This window comes from Silurus aristotelis (genome assembly GCF_946808225.1).
Source record: "Silurus aristotelis genome assembly, chromosome: 12".
NCBI classification, from domain to species: Eukaryota; Metazoa; Chordata; class Actinopteri; order Siluriformes; family Siluridae; genus Silurus; species Silurus aristotelis.
In genome coordinates, this window is record NC_139585.1 from 8,351,819 (window position 1) to 8,370,022 (window position 18,204).

General features: G+C 37.4%; 1 protein-coding gene across 1 annotated transcript; it reads left to right on the forward strand.

The window, feature by feature from the left end:
- Positions 1-13,414: 13,414 nt before the first annotated feature.
- Positions 13,415-14,987, forward strand: foxi1 (forkhead box i1). Its single transcript, XM_083557698.1, has 2 exons — positions 13,415-14,081; positions 14,225-14,987. The coding sequence occupies exons 1-2, from the start codon at positions 13,433-13,435 to the stop codon at positions 14,695-14,697; spliced, it is 1,122 nt and encodes a 373-aa protein (XP_083413824.1). The 5' UTR covers positions 13,415-13,432; the 3' UTR covers positions 14,698-14,987.
- The last annotated feature ends 3,217 nt before the right edge of the window (positions 14,988-18,204 follow it).

Below are 18,204 nucleotides of genomic sequence, written 5' to 3' on the forward strand. Positions count from 1 at the left end.
CTGCATCAGCAGGCAGCTAAATCAACCTCATCTAAACTGATGCCTTAATTGTTTATTTCTCTTGATTGATAAGCGTGATTGAAGAGCTGATGGATTATAAACAATTAACACAGGTGGACCCACTCAGACATGGTCAGTTTAATACTGAAGTAAAGATTGGGGGGTGGGGTGGGGGCTAAAATATTTGGAGATAAACAGATCATATTTCTATTGAATTTCTTATTTGAAAATTGTGTTTATTGTTTTTCTGCATTGATTTAATTTTAATGTAATATTATTTAATTAATTATAGATGTATTATTTATTTATTATTAATAATTATAATATTTTATTGAAAAAAATTTGATTCAATTTTTCTTTTATTTTTTTTGTAAATAAAATAAGCCTCTTCTGTTACCTGTTGTTAATTGGCAAGTGGACATAATGATCACCTTGGACCGTACATACAATCTCTTAAATCTATAATAATGTGTATATCCTCTGTGATTATTCACTCCTTGTTGCCCAGCTAATCTCTCCTAAGTGGTCTCAATCAGTAGGTTACAGATCAGTGTGTTCAGTAATTGTACACCATTATTCGTCATCAAGCATGCAATGTGGACTTCTAGGGAGAATAAAATGTAATGAAAATGTTGGTAGCTATAAAGAGCTGAAGCAATGAAAAGCAGAATGACTCCAATGGAATATCTTGCATTCTCTAATTATGCTTGGAATCGAGATTTCATAGCAATATTCATTTGAAGTTGCCACTGACTTCATCATGCATGCACATTGTTAATGTATATAAAAGTTTGTGACTCATTTTGACTACTTATTTATGCAGGATTCTTGTTCAGGAATTAAACATGAGTGCTGGCTTGTGTAACATTAATACAAATAAATGAGAATAAATGAATAAATAACTAATCTGAGGTTAGTCATCAGAGTAAAAGTTCCTGCTTGACTTCTGACTCGTGCTGGCTTGAGTACAATCATTTATTAGGCCACAGGCAAAATTTGCGACCATCAACTGGAATTGAAAATTTATTCGGGAAAAAGAGGCCCTGGCCTGGAGGCATTATAATCAAACAACAAGTGTTTTTTCATGTTAGTTTTATCTCAACTTCTTGCTCTCTGATAATTTTTTGTGTTTTATTGAACGTGTTCTCTCCATCTCTTTTCATACTGGATCATGAATCTTGCTGTACTTTTCAGTTAGTTCCAGGGAGGGGTTACCTTGGCAACCATCATCATATGTAAGGACTAGTGGCTGATCACAGTGAATGCAGATGAGGTGATGAGGCTCTGCAGGCCTTTCGTTCCATCACGTTTAGTATGCACATGCACTCAGCATCATTTTTTACGTATTTCACCCATTTAAGAGATAAGAATAATCAAGCACCTTGGTTGAGGTCAGATTTTTGAAGCTGTCCAATACTGCAGTGGTGTAATTCTGTATCATGAGTGGTTCCAGGGTCATCTACTGGCAGATTCTGCTTTTGGATGAAGACCTTATTGTCTTCTGTATCAACATTTCTGTTGAGTTGAAAAAAGAAACTGCAGCAGATTAGTGGGGAAAAAGCATTTCCCATTTTAGCAACTAAATCATGACTTTCATAGCTGATCTCTCTACAGCAAAGGTAAATAGGTCAAATATTTGAAAGTCCAGCTACATGAAATTTCATGCTAATAAAGAGTCAAGATTAGCAAATGACATGACTAAACACTAATTAATGCTTAAGCTTAATTCACAATTAAAACAGTTATTTGGACAATAATAGCTGTATGTTGAGGTTATTTTTAGAGGACAGTAAATGTGTACTGTTGTACAAGTTACACATTGACTACTCTAAAATATATAAGTAAAATTTTTATAGTATTGTCCCATGAGAAGAACTACAGTGGTTGTGGACAAAAATGTGAGGGGGTGAACTGACTTTTATGAGATTATGTACCGTATGTATATTATATATACATACATATACATACATAATGTAAACGGGATGTACTGACCTTTATGAGATTATGTATGTATATTATATATACATAATCTCATAAAAGTCAGTACACCATCTCGCATTTTTATATCCATAACCATTATAGCATTTCTTCTCAAGGGACAATACTATAGAAATGAAACTTGGATATATTTTAGAGTAGTCAATGTGCAACTTGTACAGCAGTACAGATTTACTGCCTTGTGCATCTTATGTTTAGATCGATGCGTTCAGTTAAGTGTCCCTCTTCATTACATGTTGAATAAACTTTCAGTGCCAATTATATGTTTTATGTACCAACACCTTTATTTGCCCATCAACAGCAGTCATGATTTTTATATGCAAGGTTTAAACTATTATCTCTCAGTAAGCCCCTGTCTCTAAGTGATCCACTGTTGATGGAAATGGAATTGGAGAAGTGTTTAGCTCCTTCTGTTATAAAGAAATGCAAAATTTCCTCCCAAATGCATGAAATAATAGACAGTTGTGCATTCCTGAAAAATAATTTACTTCTATTCTTGTGCAAGTTTTAGAGCTTTTTGTCAAGCACTATTTTAAAAAAAGCACAATTCTGTTTTAATGTAGCGTCAGACACTAATCATTTTAAACAAAAATATGAATATCCCCCTTGTGGCCACTTTGAGTAAGATTGGCTTCAATTTTTAACCTTCAAAATTAAGTGTGAACAGCTTGCATTCTCTTACAGATTAGCAGATCAATGCAGTAAGCCACATTTTAATTTGCATTATGGCTGCATGGTTATGCTCATATGGTTATGGATGGTTGCATGGTTATGCTCATAACCTTGGTCTGACTTTCAATGATTTTCTTGGGAATCCATGCTAGAAACAAATCCAGGCTGATCTCAGCTTGGCCTGAGTAGCAACCTACTGACCAAATTTCACATCTATATCACTTACGGTTCACAATTCATTTTAGAGGGGAAAAGCGGGGAAAAAAAACGAGTTCCTAAGTATCGCAATAAAAAAAGCTAAGAGAGCAAAATTGCTATTCCCTCAGGATAGCAGAGATGACTTGTTCTCTTTCTCTCTTCCCAGTCAATCAGAGTGACAATCAATCTTGGGTGCCTGTGGGCTGTGCATACAAAATAAGGCAGATAGCACTTTCCTCCGTGTGTGTAATGCTGACCTGTTATGTTGCATTAACAGCAATTCAACATGTTATGAAGGCTGGCTTCATGTGTCTTGCCCCACCCTTCCTGTTTGGAAGTTATCATGTACTAGGGGAGAGTTTGCCTGTGGGTGAAAACTAGCAATACCAAATTGGGGAAAAAATATATATATACGGAAAAGTTTTCCTTTTTCTTATTTTGTACAGGAATAAAAAGACAAGACACACGAATCAGTCTTCAGCCCACTGCTTTGGGCGTTCCAAGATCCAAGTGATTTTGCAGTATTATACTGATTCAACCTGATTTGACTGAAATGCACAATCTACACAAGATATGCATTATGGGTTGAGTGAAGTATGTATTGATGAGAGCTGAAACTGAATAGAGGACAAGCCTGAAGTATCGATTCCGCTTTAAATTGGATTAGGAAAACAAAGTATTAGGTGAGAAAATGGCCAAAAAAGCTGGTCATATTAGGCTGAAAACCATTCTATTATTATACATTATATATAACTCAAGAACATGTGATAGAAGAGTGTCTGCAAGAGTGAAAGGGAAGGTTTATAGGACTGTGGTGAGACCTGCAATGTTGTATGTTTTAGAGACGTGGAGCTGGAGGTAGCAGAGCTGAAGATGTTGAGGTTTTCGTTGGGAGTGACGACGATGGACAGAATTCAAATGTAGTTTATTAGAGCTACAGTGCATGTAGGACGTTTTGGAGACAAGGTGAGGGAGGCGAGATTGAGATGGTTTGGACATGTGCAGAGGAGGGACATGGGGTATATCGGTAGGAGAATGCTGAGGATGGAGCCACCAGGAAGGAGGAAAAGAGGAAGACCAAGGAGGAGGTTTATGGATGTGGTGAGGGAAGACATGCAGGTAGTTGGGTTGAAAGAGGCAGATGTACAGGACAGGGGGGTGTGGAGACGGATGATCCGATGTGGCGACCCCTAATGGGAGCCTGAAGAAGAAGAAGATATAACTCGAGAACAAAAAGATTCTTCTCAAATGGCCATATATTGTTGATTGTTTACCCCAGTCTGAGCTCAATAACATAGCGCTGCTTATTACTCACTGTAATATAGTGTAATGCATTATTATTGAGTTATTTTACACATCTAGGTGCTCCTACATGTGCTGGATTCGTCACTTTCTCATCAAGTTATTATATTTGAATATGATAACGTCTCAAAACACTTTTCAAGAACAAAATTCGAGTGGCTTCATGAACACCGAATAAAGTCAAAATCCTCCTGTGGTCTTTCTATTCATCCAAACATAATTAAATCTCTATAAGTTCTGGGGCCCCGTTCTTTATATATCGCTTACTACATCCAAGATCATCTAATCATGATCATTAATACTGGCTAGTTATGTTCTTTGAGCACACAAGAGGACATGATTAGTAAAGCTGAACTGTATGGGATAATTCCATGTTTATAAAGCTAAGATCTAATCCTGTTTACGTAAAATAATATGCTCCCTAGCAGATTTGAGCTTGTGGACCTGTCGCTATGACAGCAGCTCCAGGTTGAACATCAAAGAACCAAACATGTCAAATCCTCAACAATAAAATCTAGCTGAATGACTAATCCACGTACGAAGAACAGACCCCTGGTGCATGGAATAGTGACAGTGTTCTTCGTTGATGAGACATAAAGATGATACAGAGAAAAAAACAACTGTGTTTTATTCCTGATGTCTAAATGCTTCACACTTATCATGTTTTCATTTATTAGGTTCTTCATAAATATTGTATTATAATTACCTTATTTATATCTTGCTTTATATTGCATCCACTGATGCATATTTTATTTATATGCAGTGCTTGAATATGCCTTTTTCTATCTGGGACAGAATAACATGGCTGATTTATCCATCAAATAAATAGACTGACACATAGTTCTCCCACCAGGCAGCTCTTCTGTTTTCACTGAAGCCTTCTTGTTCTTTCAGTTTATCTGGGTGACGCATTAGCCGTGTTCTCACACCTGATATGGTCACTGTGTGTGTGTGTGTGTGTGTGTGTGTGTGTGTGTGTGTGTGTGTGCTGGGAGAAATAGGGGTAACTAAGGTCAGGTCGACTCAATAAAGCCAAATCAAGTTAACATTTTTACCAATCAAACGTTTTTTAATCTAACTGCACTTATTGATAAATCTGACAAGCAATGAATATAAATTATATTAATATAAATGTGGTGTATTTTTACAGAATAGTTTCTGAAGAGAAATAGGTCTCTGGTGGTCTAGTGGTTAGGATACGGCGCTGCGGCCCGGGTTCGATCCCCCCGGTCAGGGAACCTACCCCAGCCATTAGAGTTGCACAAGCGAGTGCACTCTTAGTGCCGGTCCCAAGAAAGAAAGTTTCTGAAGAGAAATAGATGTGATGATTGGTATTATGACTATTGTAGCACAATCTGTTTTCAAAATCAGGAAGAGTAAATACTTTTTGATAAGAGAACTCTTACTTGTTAATCAGTACTTGGACGAGTTGTTTTTCTGAATCTTGCAGCAGTGACTGGTGGGAATTTCTTATAATTTACATTTAAAGCTGGTGTTCAATTCTATTAGCTTATTATTAAAGAAAAGCTAAAAGGGGCTGAAAAGAACAGAGTGATAAAAGTCTGGTGAAAAATTGGGACTCCATATGATATTTTCTGTCTGACATACAAACATTTCATTGTTGGTTACTCATCACTCCATTTTGTTTAATTAAAATGTGATTCTCTGTTTTCCACTTTCAAATAAACCAGAATGTTTGACTGCACTGCAACGCCCAGCGTCTTTATAAACTCTATTTCCTTCCCTCGCAATTAGGCCATGAAGGGATGTCGCTAGGAGACACTTAATTCTCTTGAAGTGGAAATGTTTCACAGCAAAGCTGTCCGAAGTGTGCCAATCACACTCGCTCTAACCTCATACACTCGCACATATGGTCTTTTTTATCCTATAAGTGGGCCAACATCTGCATAGAGCCTGCAAACAACTCCTTATGTCTTATTTCTGTCAATCAGTTATGCAACCTAATTAAAAAAAACAGAGACAGACTTTAAAAATAAGCGATGTGAGGAGAAAACTAAAACTTGCCTGCTTCCTGTGCATGAGTTTCATATGAAATAGCTATATACAGAGAAACCATGTGATTTCTACAGTTCAGCACAATGTGACTGTGTGATACTTCTGCAGTCTACCAGTGCATCACTGAGCTACTCATTAAACAGCATAACATTTACAGAATAAATTAGATGCTTGACTTTAGTTAGGTAGCCACCTATAAGCTTTAACTGAATAGAAAATGTTACTTCACTATAGTTTTCACACTGCCCAAAGAGCGATAAGCATGAATGATGCTAGGATTCTAGTTACTACACTAACATCTAATTATACAGAAGTTAGTGTAGGACACAGACTAAAGGTCCATCAAAAAACAATGTAAACCCAGCAAGCAGAAACCTTGAAGAAATAATTTTCCTTTCAAAAACAGAAATGCACCAACCATGCTGTTAGTCACATATATCAACCTTAATTATATGAAAAAATATAAATAAAATGATATATATTTTTTATTAAAATAAATAATAATTAATACTATTTATTAGGAATAAAAGGTTACATTTCAGATTGAAGTATCTTGCTTACAAAATACTATTTCTATCAAGGATTTAACACAAAGTCCTTTAAAAAGTCCTTATAAAACAAATCAAATGCTTACTGGATACAAGCGTGATTGAGTACAACTTAATATGGCTTTACCAATAGTAATAAGTCTATGGGAGGTGGACGCTCCGTGGCATTGGACTTTGGATCGGAAGATCACAAGTTCAAATCTCATCACCACCAAGCTGCCACTGCTGGGCCCTTGAGCAAGGCCCTTAACCCCCCCGGCACAGTTGTAAGTTTCTCTGGATAAAGGCGTCTGCCAAATGTAAATGAAAGTCATTCAAAGTCACTGCATTTGTCACTGCCTCTTTGGGGGAAAAAATTGCTAAAAGCTTTCTAGTGCCAAACTCACTCAGTTGGCTGTAGTTTGACAAATACATTCTAAACTTCTGCTGATTTTGACCCAAAGCCCCTGAAAATAATATGTTTTAAATGCCATTTTAAACCGTCTTATAAGCAGAGGCAGTGCGAGCTGGAACAGAAAGACATTATTGCAATATTATGCTGTTTAAAAAACAGCAAAGATGCAGGAAAAAAAACATGGCTGGCATTTGTAGAATGCTTATCTCTGACATCATCATTAGAATTGAATTTCCATAAAATATGTAATTGCATACATTTGGACAGAAATGAATGAGCTTTTTATGCTAAGATGAAAACCCAAACCTTGTAAACCGGTATCAGCAACACTGTTTATCAGGGTAAAAATCTCATTAATGTGTAATATGCTAAATACATGCAAATTGCTAGTTAAAACCTTTTTAAGTGCTAGATGTCCACAACCTAGGAGGAGAGGGTGAGATGGGAAGATGTTCAAGCTCCTCAGTGGGAAATTCACAAGCGAACGTTCTTTCATTTAATTGCAAATAATAATTTTAAGTTCTCAGGCACATTTCTTATACATTTACATATTAATCAACCAAATAGAGGGTTATGTGAAATAATCTGACGTCCAAAATTGCCAAAGCACCACAGAGTCAGATTTCACGGTTTCATAATTGGCCTAACACAAACGTAATATTTTCTGAGGTTATCACTGCACAAAGCATTTATTATTCTACCGTTAACTGAATCGAATGATAGCGGCGAGAGCATGGCTTTCAGACTATTTCAGAGCTGCAGGGCTGTTTGTCAGAATGGCCAAGTGATTCACAACACTGATAATGTGCTCTTCCCTTTTGCTTCCTGACTGCTACAGAAATGTTTTATTAGATGTCATTTAATATCACAGCCATGCAGTGCGTTATTCGCTAATCATAATGCTGACTGCAATTAGAAAACAACTGATTCCTGTGCTGTATTACATCGATTTGAACCCAAAGGACAGATATAATGCAGAGAAACCTTGAGATTCATTAATAGTCAGAAAAAAACAGCATCTAAAGCGGAAGCCATGTGGAGAGAAGTGAGACTGAGTGTAAAAGCTGAAGTTAAATATTTCACAAATTATGAATGATGAGTTTCAGTGCATGTCCTAGATGCAGTAGAATGTGAAGTCCCGCAGTCTGCATACAGAGCATTGGCCTACACATAGAGAATGCATGATTAGTGTAATGGGGTTGATGGTTTGGAGTAATGCTGCCCCCATCTGTTAGCTCTGATAGTTGCTTCTCACCTAAAAAAAAAGTAATCCATCTAAATGAGGGCTTTCCTCTCTTCACTGCGCAAAATTTACTCGTGTTTTTGGTTCTTTCAGCTTGTAATTTTTGACACTGATTTAACTTAAGTGTTTGTAATATCATTTTTTTTTTGTTGATATATCTGGGCCACTTTTGTCTGGATGCATCGGAAATCCCTTTCACGACATGTTATATAGGGTTCAGAAAACTACAGTCTACATTTACACGTTCATCTCTTTAGGGGAAAACAACATTAGTGCCTTATGCTAAACATTTTTTTAACTCCAAGCAGGCATGCATGTTGTACAATAGAGTAGAGGCTTCTATCTAACCACTCTGCTATAAAGCGCACATTGGTGTTGCAGCGATAGTTGACTATCTGTAAGTTTCTCAAATCTCCTCACAATTCATGTTTCCATTCATTTTCATATGTATAGCACTTTTAACAGCGGACACTGTCTCAAGAGATTGCGTAGTAATAAAGTTTATAAGTGTATATATATATATATATATATATATATATATATATATATATATAAGTTTGTTATCTTTGCAAATGTATCCCTAATGAGCAGGTCAATGGTGACTGTGGGAAGAGAAAAACTCTCTGAGATGACATGAGGAAGAAACTGTGAGAAGAACCAGATTTAAAAGGAAACCCATCCTCATCTGGGTGGCAACGAATATCCATTCATTACAGGCCATTATTGTTGAGGTGTGCAGTAATAGGTGCTTAAATGCAAAACTGTTCATGCACCAAGATCTCTGAAGTTCAACAGCTGGCCTGAGCTGTGCAGGTAGTTTCAATAAACTCGTGATCTTTGTGCTGATGTGCATTTTATGTTGTAAGACCTTACATAGATGGTTTTTCCAAATCATGTACAATCAGTGTAATTCTGCCAGAGCTGAACTCCAGTCAGTGTAGGAACATCTTTCAGATATATTTCTAAATATTCCTAAAGGCAAAACACACAAGAATGGGACAGTGTATAAACGGTAGAAATTTCTATTGACAGAGGAGTCCATATTTGATATTTTTTTGCTCTAACAGAAGAATGTTTTTAAGACAGAAAACAGGAGAGAAGATGATGGAAAACTGCCTCACAGCCGCAGTCAAACATGGAGGTGGAATGGTGGTTATAATGGTTTTGAGGTTATTAGTTATTTAACTAACAACTAGGTGAAAGGAATGCTGATTTAATATGACTACCATTTCATACTTCACACTAATTGTGGCAACAAGACCATGACCTGAAGCATATGTCCAAGATCTGTCCAGTCCCTGGACCTAAATCATATTGAATCCTCTGGAAAGAACTGGGTCACAATGTCAGAAAGAAATCTCCAACTAGCAAAGAACACCGCCGGGAAGTTTTCCAAGCGGCATGGCAAATCTTTAGAAACTCAATGTCCAGATACCAAGAGTGTGTAAAGCTGTTATTAATGCTAAGGAAGGATTTCACAATGAAAATGAAGTGTTATATATGTAAATTGATATAGTTGTTTGGTGAAAGTACATAAATTGTGCAAAATATTCAGGGGTCTAAATACTTTTTGAATGCATCAGTAAGTGTGCTTCAGAGAAGGTAAAATCAGGGCTGTTTTGCACTGGGAACTATAGCAAGGATTTGATTAGCAGATTGTTAGATTTGGCTGGACATCAGTGATGCAGTCAATCTGAATAACGAATCCCTTTGGCCAAAACTGGAGTTCAAATGAATTATTAACTAACATTTCTGCTGTACTGCCTATATGTTTTTTTTTTGCAGCTTTTGCTGAGCTGATTAATTTTAATCACTTCATATTAAGTTGTTGTTTTGCCATACGTTTAGTGTAAATAGATAGAGGGTTTTAACACCTCTGGACACATCCTTAAAGATGCCATAAAAATCTAGTACAGTCAGAACAATAATTCTGTTCATTAACAGCCCTTACTGATTTGAGGTGGGCATGTCAGAGTAGAGAAAGCACTCCACCATGCAGTGTGAGGGTCCTCCAGATATGTGGAGTGTAGAGTACACACTTGTATAGAGGAGCTCTGAGAAAGACACGCCTTTTCATTTGTTCTCCACCAGAGGGAGACAGTGACTTTTTCTTAAATGATAACTAACCTGAATGCAAACAACAATGAATACAGTAAAAACTGTTGTATTACCTGATTAATTGAATATACTGTACCTGTAATTTACTCCCTTTAACAAATGTATTATGTAAAAACATTTTCCTGTCGTTTTTTCTTAAACGTTATGAAGGCAGTTCTTCTTTTTGGAAGGCTTTACATCCACAGTCACTTGAATATATATCCGTGAAGGTGAAAAAATCAACATTCTCACCCTTCACTCATATTCCCAAATCATGTTTACTGGTATTGTCTTTATTGTTGTTACTGATGTTTTTTTTCTTACATTAGTATTTTTCTTGTAATTGTCATTATAAGCACTGGTCTTGGATAGGAATACTGGAAGGGGAAATACACACTGACAAATAAATGTGGTTATTGTTTGTTGTTAATATGAGTGTTCAATTATTGATATATTTTGTTGTCCTCAATGTTTTTCCCAATGCTCAGGCAAGATTGCATTATATACACTGAATTAAGAGAGAGAAAGTGGAGTTTTCTTAGAGCTAAGAATCCCTGTATCAGTTTTATTTTGCATGCTCGGATGTTGATAAGATTCAATTATTCGGCAAGAGAAACTTTACTGCTTCTTAATGAAATAAAGAATAATAAGAACAAACAAGGGTCATTAAACCCACAATTAAAATCACTCAACTGGGCTTGCAGGAGACTGTTTAATTTGGTATCTTGAAAATGATGCTTGTTGCTTGTATTGCTCTGGCATATACACAAATTTAAACACATACAGTCTTCTTATTAATATTAATATCTTCATACGAGTAAACAAAAATGGCGTGCCTCAAAACCCTCCTTCCCAAAATACCAAATTAACATCACCTGAAATACACTGGAAGCGGTAGCATATGTACTTAACGGGTCAAATTTAACTCTAAGCCATTTAATAACCAAAAACCTTAAAAAGTTTTATCTTACCTTAATTGTTTTCATTAGACTGCAATCAGCTCACTTCTGCTCACCTCTGTTCGGCTCTACTCGGCTCGGCTCGGTTCGGCTCTACTCGGCTCTACTCGGCTCGGCTCGGTTCGGCTCTACTCGGCTCTTTTCTCCTCGGCTCAGCTCGGCCCTCACCCTCATACATAGGTGTCTGATATAATATTACTGATGGGAATTACATTTTTAAGTTAATTAGACCAGATGATCCTGCTCAGAAATAAAGGTCCGTTTTCTTTGTTCTCAAACGGCTCAAGGATATTTTTTTGACTAACTATGAATGAAATCGCATCATTATTTTATTCACATTGTTTTTAATTTTTTCCAAAATGCAGTACATTTTTATCAGTATTAAAACATGTAAAGTGACTGATCCTGAAATAAAATGGATCAGTTACACCCCTATGGTTAAATAATCAAACTGTACAAATATAAAACAATTCGCTACTGTTGTGCAAACAATATTTTAAGCAAATATAAGTCATATAAATCCACATCATTGCACCCAGTTGCCTTTTTATTTCATTACATTTTGAAGTATTTATAATGTTAAATAATGCATAGGCAAACGCTCAGCTTTTTGGTTCTTACTTCAAACAATCCTTAAATATTCTCTGTTGAAGTTTCTTGAAGGTTTTAAGCTTTAACAAAATAATTCTGTATAGTCAGATTGTTTATTTGTATTTATTATTTACAAGTCACTATGTTTTTCCACTCCTTACACACACACACACACACACACACACACACACACACACACACACACACACACACACACACACACACACACACACACACACACACACCTGTATAATATGTGTTATTTTTTTCTTTTAAGTGAATACTGCAGGTATTTTAGTTTGTAAATGTTGTTTGTTTATCAGAGGAGGGCAGTCATGTAAATATGTGATACAGTTTCACTCACATTTGCACATGCAAACGCAAGTAATTCAATCCAAGTAATTAAGAGTTTTGGCTTTACACCCTGCTATTACACGCTTTATGTGTGATGTTCCTCTGCTTAATGTGTAGACATTTGTTTATGTGTTAGGTAAATGAAAAAGCCACTCACGTGTCTAAAGTAAACTCAAGGGACCCGTACAAGGATTATTTGGCAGATTTTTTTAATAAAATTATTGTTTTTATTTTTATTTTATTTTTGGCTGTGCATGTGTCTTAAACAGTTTTAAGAAAAATAATGCAGCGTTCAATTAAGTAATTTGAAGATGCAGTTACTATTTTTCAGTTCACAAATCTGCATTTAAACGATTTTTTTTTTACATTTATATATTTATTAGTTTGGACATATATTGTGAATAATATTGTATTTTCCTAATTTCTGTCTCCGTCATATTTAATTTGTAAAAAAAAAAGAGAGAGAGAGAGAGAGAGAGAGAGAGAGAGAGAGAGAGAGAGAGAGAGAGAGAGAGAGAGAGAGAGAGACACACACACACACACACACACACACACACACAGAGAGAGAGAGAGAGAGAGAGAGAGAGAAAGAGAGAGAGAGAGAGAGAGAGAGAGAGAGAGAGAGAGAGAGAGAGAGAGAGAGAGAGAGAGAGAGAGAGAGTTTATTGTTATTGTCATGTACAGGTACACAACAACGAAGCGATGCAAACATACATACATGCATGACCTCCCTATAAGAACATGAATAAATCAGTTTAGAGACACGGTGCCTTTTTAAGGCTCAGGAGCACAGAACCATGTAGCCTGCATTTGGATTACAGAAGTTACGAAGTTGCTCCTTTAACATGCATATCAGCCGCAGGATCTTGACGCCGGCCTGATGCATATTGGATGAAGGCCATCAGAGTGAGGTGTGTGTGGGAGGTGTCTTCATTCACAGATTCATTTACTTACCCTCCCTCCTAACCTGCTTAAATACCCCTCCCTGAAGACTCCTACAGAATCTCACAGTGGAACCCCATCAGAAAGTCGGATACACGCTTCAAACCTTGCACGCTTCATGTTTCTCGAAGGAGAGCGGATTATGAGCGCCTTCGGGCAACAGCCGTCGCCTCAGCAGCTGAGCCCGGTGGCGAACCCGAGCGCCCAGGACGTGTTGGACATGGCCGCCTACTGCGACAACCTGAGTGCCTATCACCATCATCATCAACAGCAGCAGAGCGCACACCACCCGTCACCCAGATCTTCCGTGCATGCTCCAGCCTATGGCCTGGCTGAGTACGCAGCTCCAGGTGCAAACCCGTACCTGTGGTTGAACGGCCCGGGTATCGGCACCGCTTCCTCTCCATACCTTTCAGGAGGCGCAAACGGGGCCTCGAACTACATGCAGACTGGTTATGGAGCGAGTCAGCGCCAGTTCCTGGCACCTCCAGCCGGGTTCCACGGGACCGACCTCGGGTGGCTGACTGTCCCGGGACAACAGGACCTGTTCAAAATGGTTCGCCCACCATACTCGTACTCTGCCCTGATTGCCATGGCTATCCAAAACGCACAGGGCAAAAAACTCACCCTCAGCCAGATCTATCAGTATGTCTCCGACAACTTTCCGTTTTACAAGAAGAGCAAAGCAGGATGGCAGAACTCCATCAGACACAACCTGTCGCTTAATGACTGCTTCAAGAAGGTCGCCCGGGACGAGGATGATCCCGGTAAGTCTGATCATATCGGCGTAATGGGTTATTCAATATAAACGGGGGAATATATGGAGTGCATTCCAAATCATGTAAAATATTTAAATAATAAAGTTGAATGTTGATGTGTCCTAATGCTTAAATCTACATCTGTCCTTCAGGGAAGGGCAATTACTGGACTCTGGATCCGAACTGCGAGAAAATGTTTGACAACGGAAACTTCAGGAGGAAGAGGAAGAGACGCGTGGATGCGGTGAAGTCAGAGGACGCGAGCGCGCTCAAGCTGGCGGACACGGCGGGTCTGGCGGGGGTCGTGCAGCGTTCACCGAGTCCAAGCGAACCGAAATCCTCACCCGAGCCCAGTCCGTGTTTCAACACGTTTGTCAGCACCATGAACTCGGTGATGGCAGGAAGCGGTGACGGGGTGAGAGCGCGGGACACCGGCGCGCTGCTGGCGGATTTAACGCGGGGACGGGACGGTGTGTCTCCCCTGAGCACCTACTGCCCCGGAGACACAGCGCCTCCAAACGACCACGCTCACATGAGCCACAGACTGAGCTATTACAGCCCCGGCTTTGGTAACCACTTCAGCGTCAACAATTTAATATACAACCGAGAGGGAACTGAGGTTTAGGCCAAACTTGGACATACAAACTGGGATCTTACTGCGCTCTGTGAGCGCGCACCTCACGTGTTCACGTTTATTTAGGGTATTTCTTTTACACAGTCCCAAACCAAACGCACTGTTCAGTTCTGTAAATATCTATACACACAGTAAGCCTTACAACTTTGCAATCGATATATCAGGCCTTAATGCTGCAGGGCTTCTGTAAAGAAAAACAACACTGCATTGACTTGTACAGTGTTAACACTTACACTGCTCCTGTAGACTTCACTCAGCAGAAGCATGGTACTGTGTATGCAACATGATCATGGACCTTATTATTATGATTTTTTTTTTGGTTATAACTATATTTCAGTAAACATGTTGCAATGTGTTCATGGGTCACAGTGTCAACTTTTTGTAACATTTCATCCAAGTTTTGCAGATTCATGCCGAATGTCGTATGGTTTATTTAATTAATGCATTGAATTTTGTAAATTATGTTGTAAATAAACTGTGTTTTAAACAATATTTGTTAGTACATCATTATTAATAATCATTAATCAATCGATAGCTTTATTATTATTATTATTATTATTATTATTATTATTATTATTATTATTATTATTATTATTATGTGGTGGCTTGTGGCTTTCAGATGTTCACAGCGATGACACAATAAACCAGACACTGTCTCGCTTCTTTAATTGAATTCAGTTTTATTTATTGTCCCAAAGCAGCTTTTCAGAGATAAATTGGTTATAAAATACGAATTTATACATTTATTGGCTGTACGTTTATCCCTTAGAAGTGTATCCCTAATGAACAAGCCAGTTACTATTATGGCAAGAAATTAAGGACCTGAGATGGTATGAGAAATAAACCTCTATAGGAACCAGACTCAGAAGAAAAACCCATCCTCATCTGGATGACACAAATTGTCAATTCATTACAGTTTTTATTATTGTTGATGTGTATTGTTTAGTGATTATCAGTTCAGGTCGTTATTGGAGAATTGTTTACGCAATCTACGGTCCTGAGACATTATAACAGACTGTTAATATTAATTACAGTCCAAATCCATCCTCATAGTTTTTGAGTTGCTCAGTAACTTTAAAGATCTTTACACTCGTTATTGCTGCAGGACATGTCTAACACCAGTTATTGTAACAATTCCTTATTGAAAATGTTGGTATAACCTTATTCTTGCCAGTAAATACAACTACTACGAATAAAACTACTACTACTACTACTAATAACAACAACAACAACAACAACAACAACAACAACAACAACAACAACAACAACAATAATAATAATAATAATAATAATAGTTATTATTTTATTATTATTATTATAGAATTAGGACGCTGACACACACTGTATTTGTTTCCTAAGTATATTAGTGGCTATTTGAGAGTGTTTGCAACTGAAATATACTTTCATATCTTCCACGTCACACTACAGGCATACAGCACGTCACGCACAGAAACTCTATCGAGCTGACATTATTAAGAAATATTTAGTGTTTAATCGAGCGCTGGAGTGAATGCGCGCTCCCGCTGCGCGCTCCCCTAATGACGCTCAGTTTAGAGCTCGAGCCCTTGAACCCTGTTCTCTAGTCCTTAATAGCTGATCTTTCAGAAAAGCGTATATTACGTGTGAAATAGTGGAGCAAGTGCATTAGGTGATTGTCATGATTCGTTGATTGAGAATTTCCCCTGCAATTCCGTGTGTTTAACTCGTGTCCCGTCGATAACAGGAGATAAGCCGCGGTCTTTTTCCGCCTGTCGCTCCGCATTGAGTTGATTTCAAATGAGTCACTGCGGCTTTCTGAGGCCAACAGGTTCAAGAGTTCAGCTCCGGGCTTTTATTTAAACTCGATTTATTTAATGGTGGATGAAAAATGTGTCTTTTCATCTCGATCGCCTGTCCTGTCTCTCCCTGTGTCTCTCTGTTTCCCTCTAGGATGATTTTACTGCCCACAGCTGTTCCCGTTTATTCAACCGAATCGGGGGTTTCATCACTCTGTTAACACTGAAGCTGCTCAGAAGTGTGTGAGAAAGTGACCTGGTGAACACTGAAGCTGTTCATAATCTCTGACCTGTATTGTGGTTGTGTATGGGCATGTCTGTGGGCATCCAGTCTATATGATGCCAACACAACAAACACGCAGTTCAGGAAAATGATTTTTCTCAGTGGACATGTGGACCATATGTTTACTCATGACCCAGTTAGAAACACGGAGATACTCAATATCCGATATCACAACCAGAAGGAAAATGTATGGGCCCTATTTATTAATTGCCATATATTATGTAACAACAACAACAACAACAACAGTTGTTATAATAATAATAAAAAAAAAAATAATAATAATAATAATAATAGAATTCTCAGAAAAGACGCAATGTTATTAGCCAGGTTATTGTTATTAGCTTGCCTTTTATAGGCAAAAATATAAATATTACTCAGAGACCTAATAAATATATAAATATTAATAAAATCCATAACCATAAGGATTGTACGGTTAGCCAACAAACAAATAAACCACTGGTTATTGATCAGAAAATGTACAGTAAGTATAAGTAAATCCAAACCAGCAAGAAGTTAATGTGAATGGTTTTATCAGTAAATAGTTGTTGTTTTTTTTTTTTTTTTTTTTGTGTGTGTATTATTCCTATCTGAAACTGTGTAATTAAGTTACCAGCTTGGAAACATATTGACATTTCGGCATTATGCAAACATTCTTTAAGACAGATGCCAAAGTATTTGATGCACATGCTGAACATAAAAACAGAAACTAGTAAAATATAGTGTGGATCCTGCTCATACTGATGTAATCAGGGGTATGCTTCAGATACATTTTCTCCCTTACACTGATAAAGTGTAAACATTTATACTGTAAAAAAAAAAAAAGGTGTTAAAAGTGACATTTGTGCGCTCATATATATATATATATATATATATATATATATATATATATATATATATATATATATATATATATATATATATATATATATATATATATATATACACTTATATGAAGCAAAGATTGTGAAATACAAACAATGCAACTGTTTTATGAATTAAAATTTAAGGCTGATTATTCATGTTTTATAATTATTAATGTAACTGAATTTTAATATCTAATAGATTAACAGACTAATTTAATTAAGTGTAAATAAACACTAGATATGAACCTATCTGAAAATTAATATATGGTGTATTGTGCATGTGTTGGTAAACCAGGTAATAAAATATCTCCACAAACTTAACACTCCACTGATCACTTGTTTGAAGCTCCCCATTACCCACACTCTGCCAGGTTGACCCCTTCAGGCCCTGAGGCTATACACTGTCCCTCCACACCCATGTTCCTGATGCCGTCCAACTCATACCTTCTCAACAGAACCAGCCTCTGGGGCAGAGATGATCTTCTGTTCTCCTGCCCTGAGGACTACAGACATGGCTCTGCTTCTTTCTGTACTTCTCTGAACTAAGATCCTAATGAAGGGTTAAGGCTCTCATAAA

Coding starts and splice junctions, on each gene's coding strand:
- foxi1 (XM_083557698.1), top strand. CDS start 13,433: ATGTTTCTCGAAGGAGAGCGGATTATGAGCGCCTTCGGGCAACAGCCG. Junction 14,082..14,224: donor CCGGGACGAGGATGATCCCG/GTAAGTCTGATC, acceptor TCTGTCCTTCAG/GGAAGGGCAATTACTGGACT.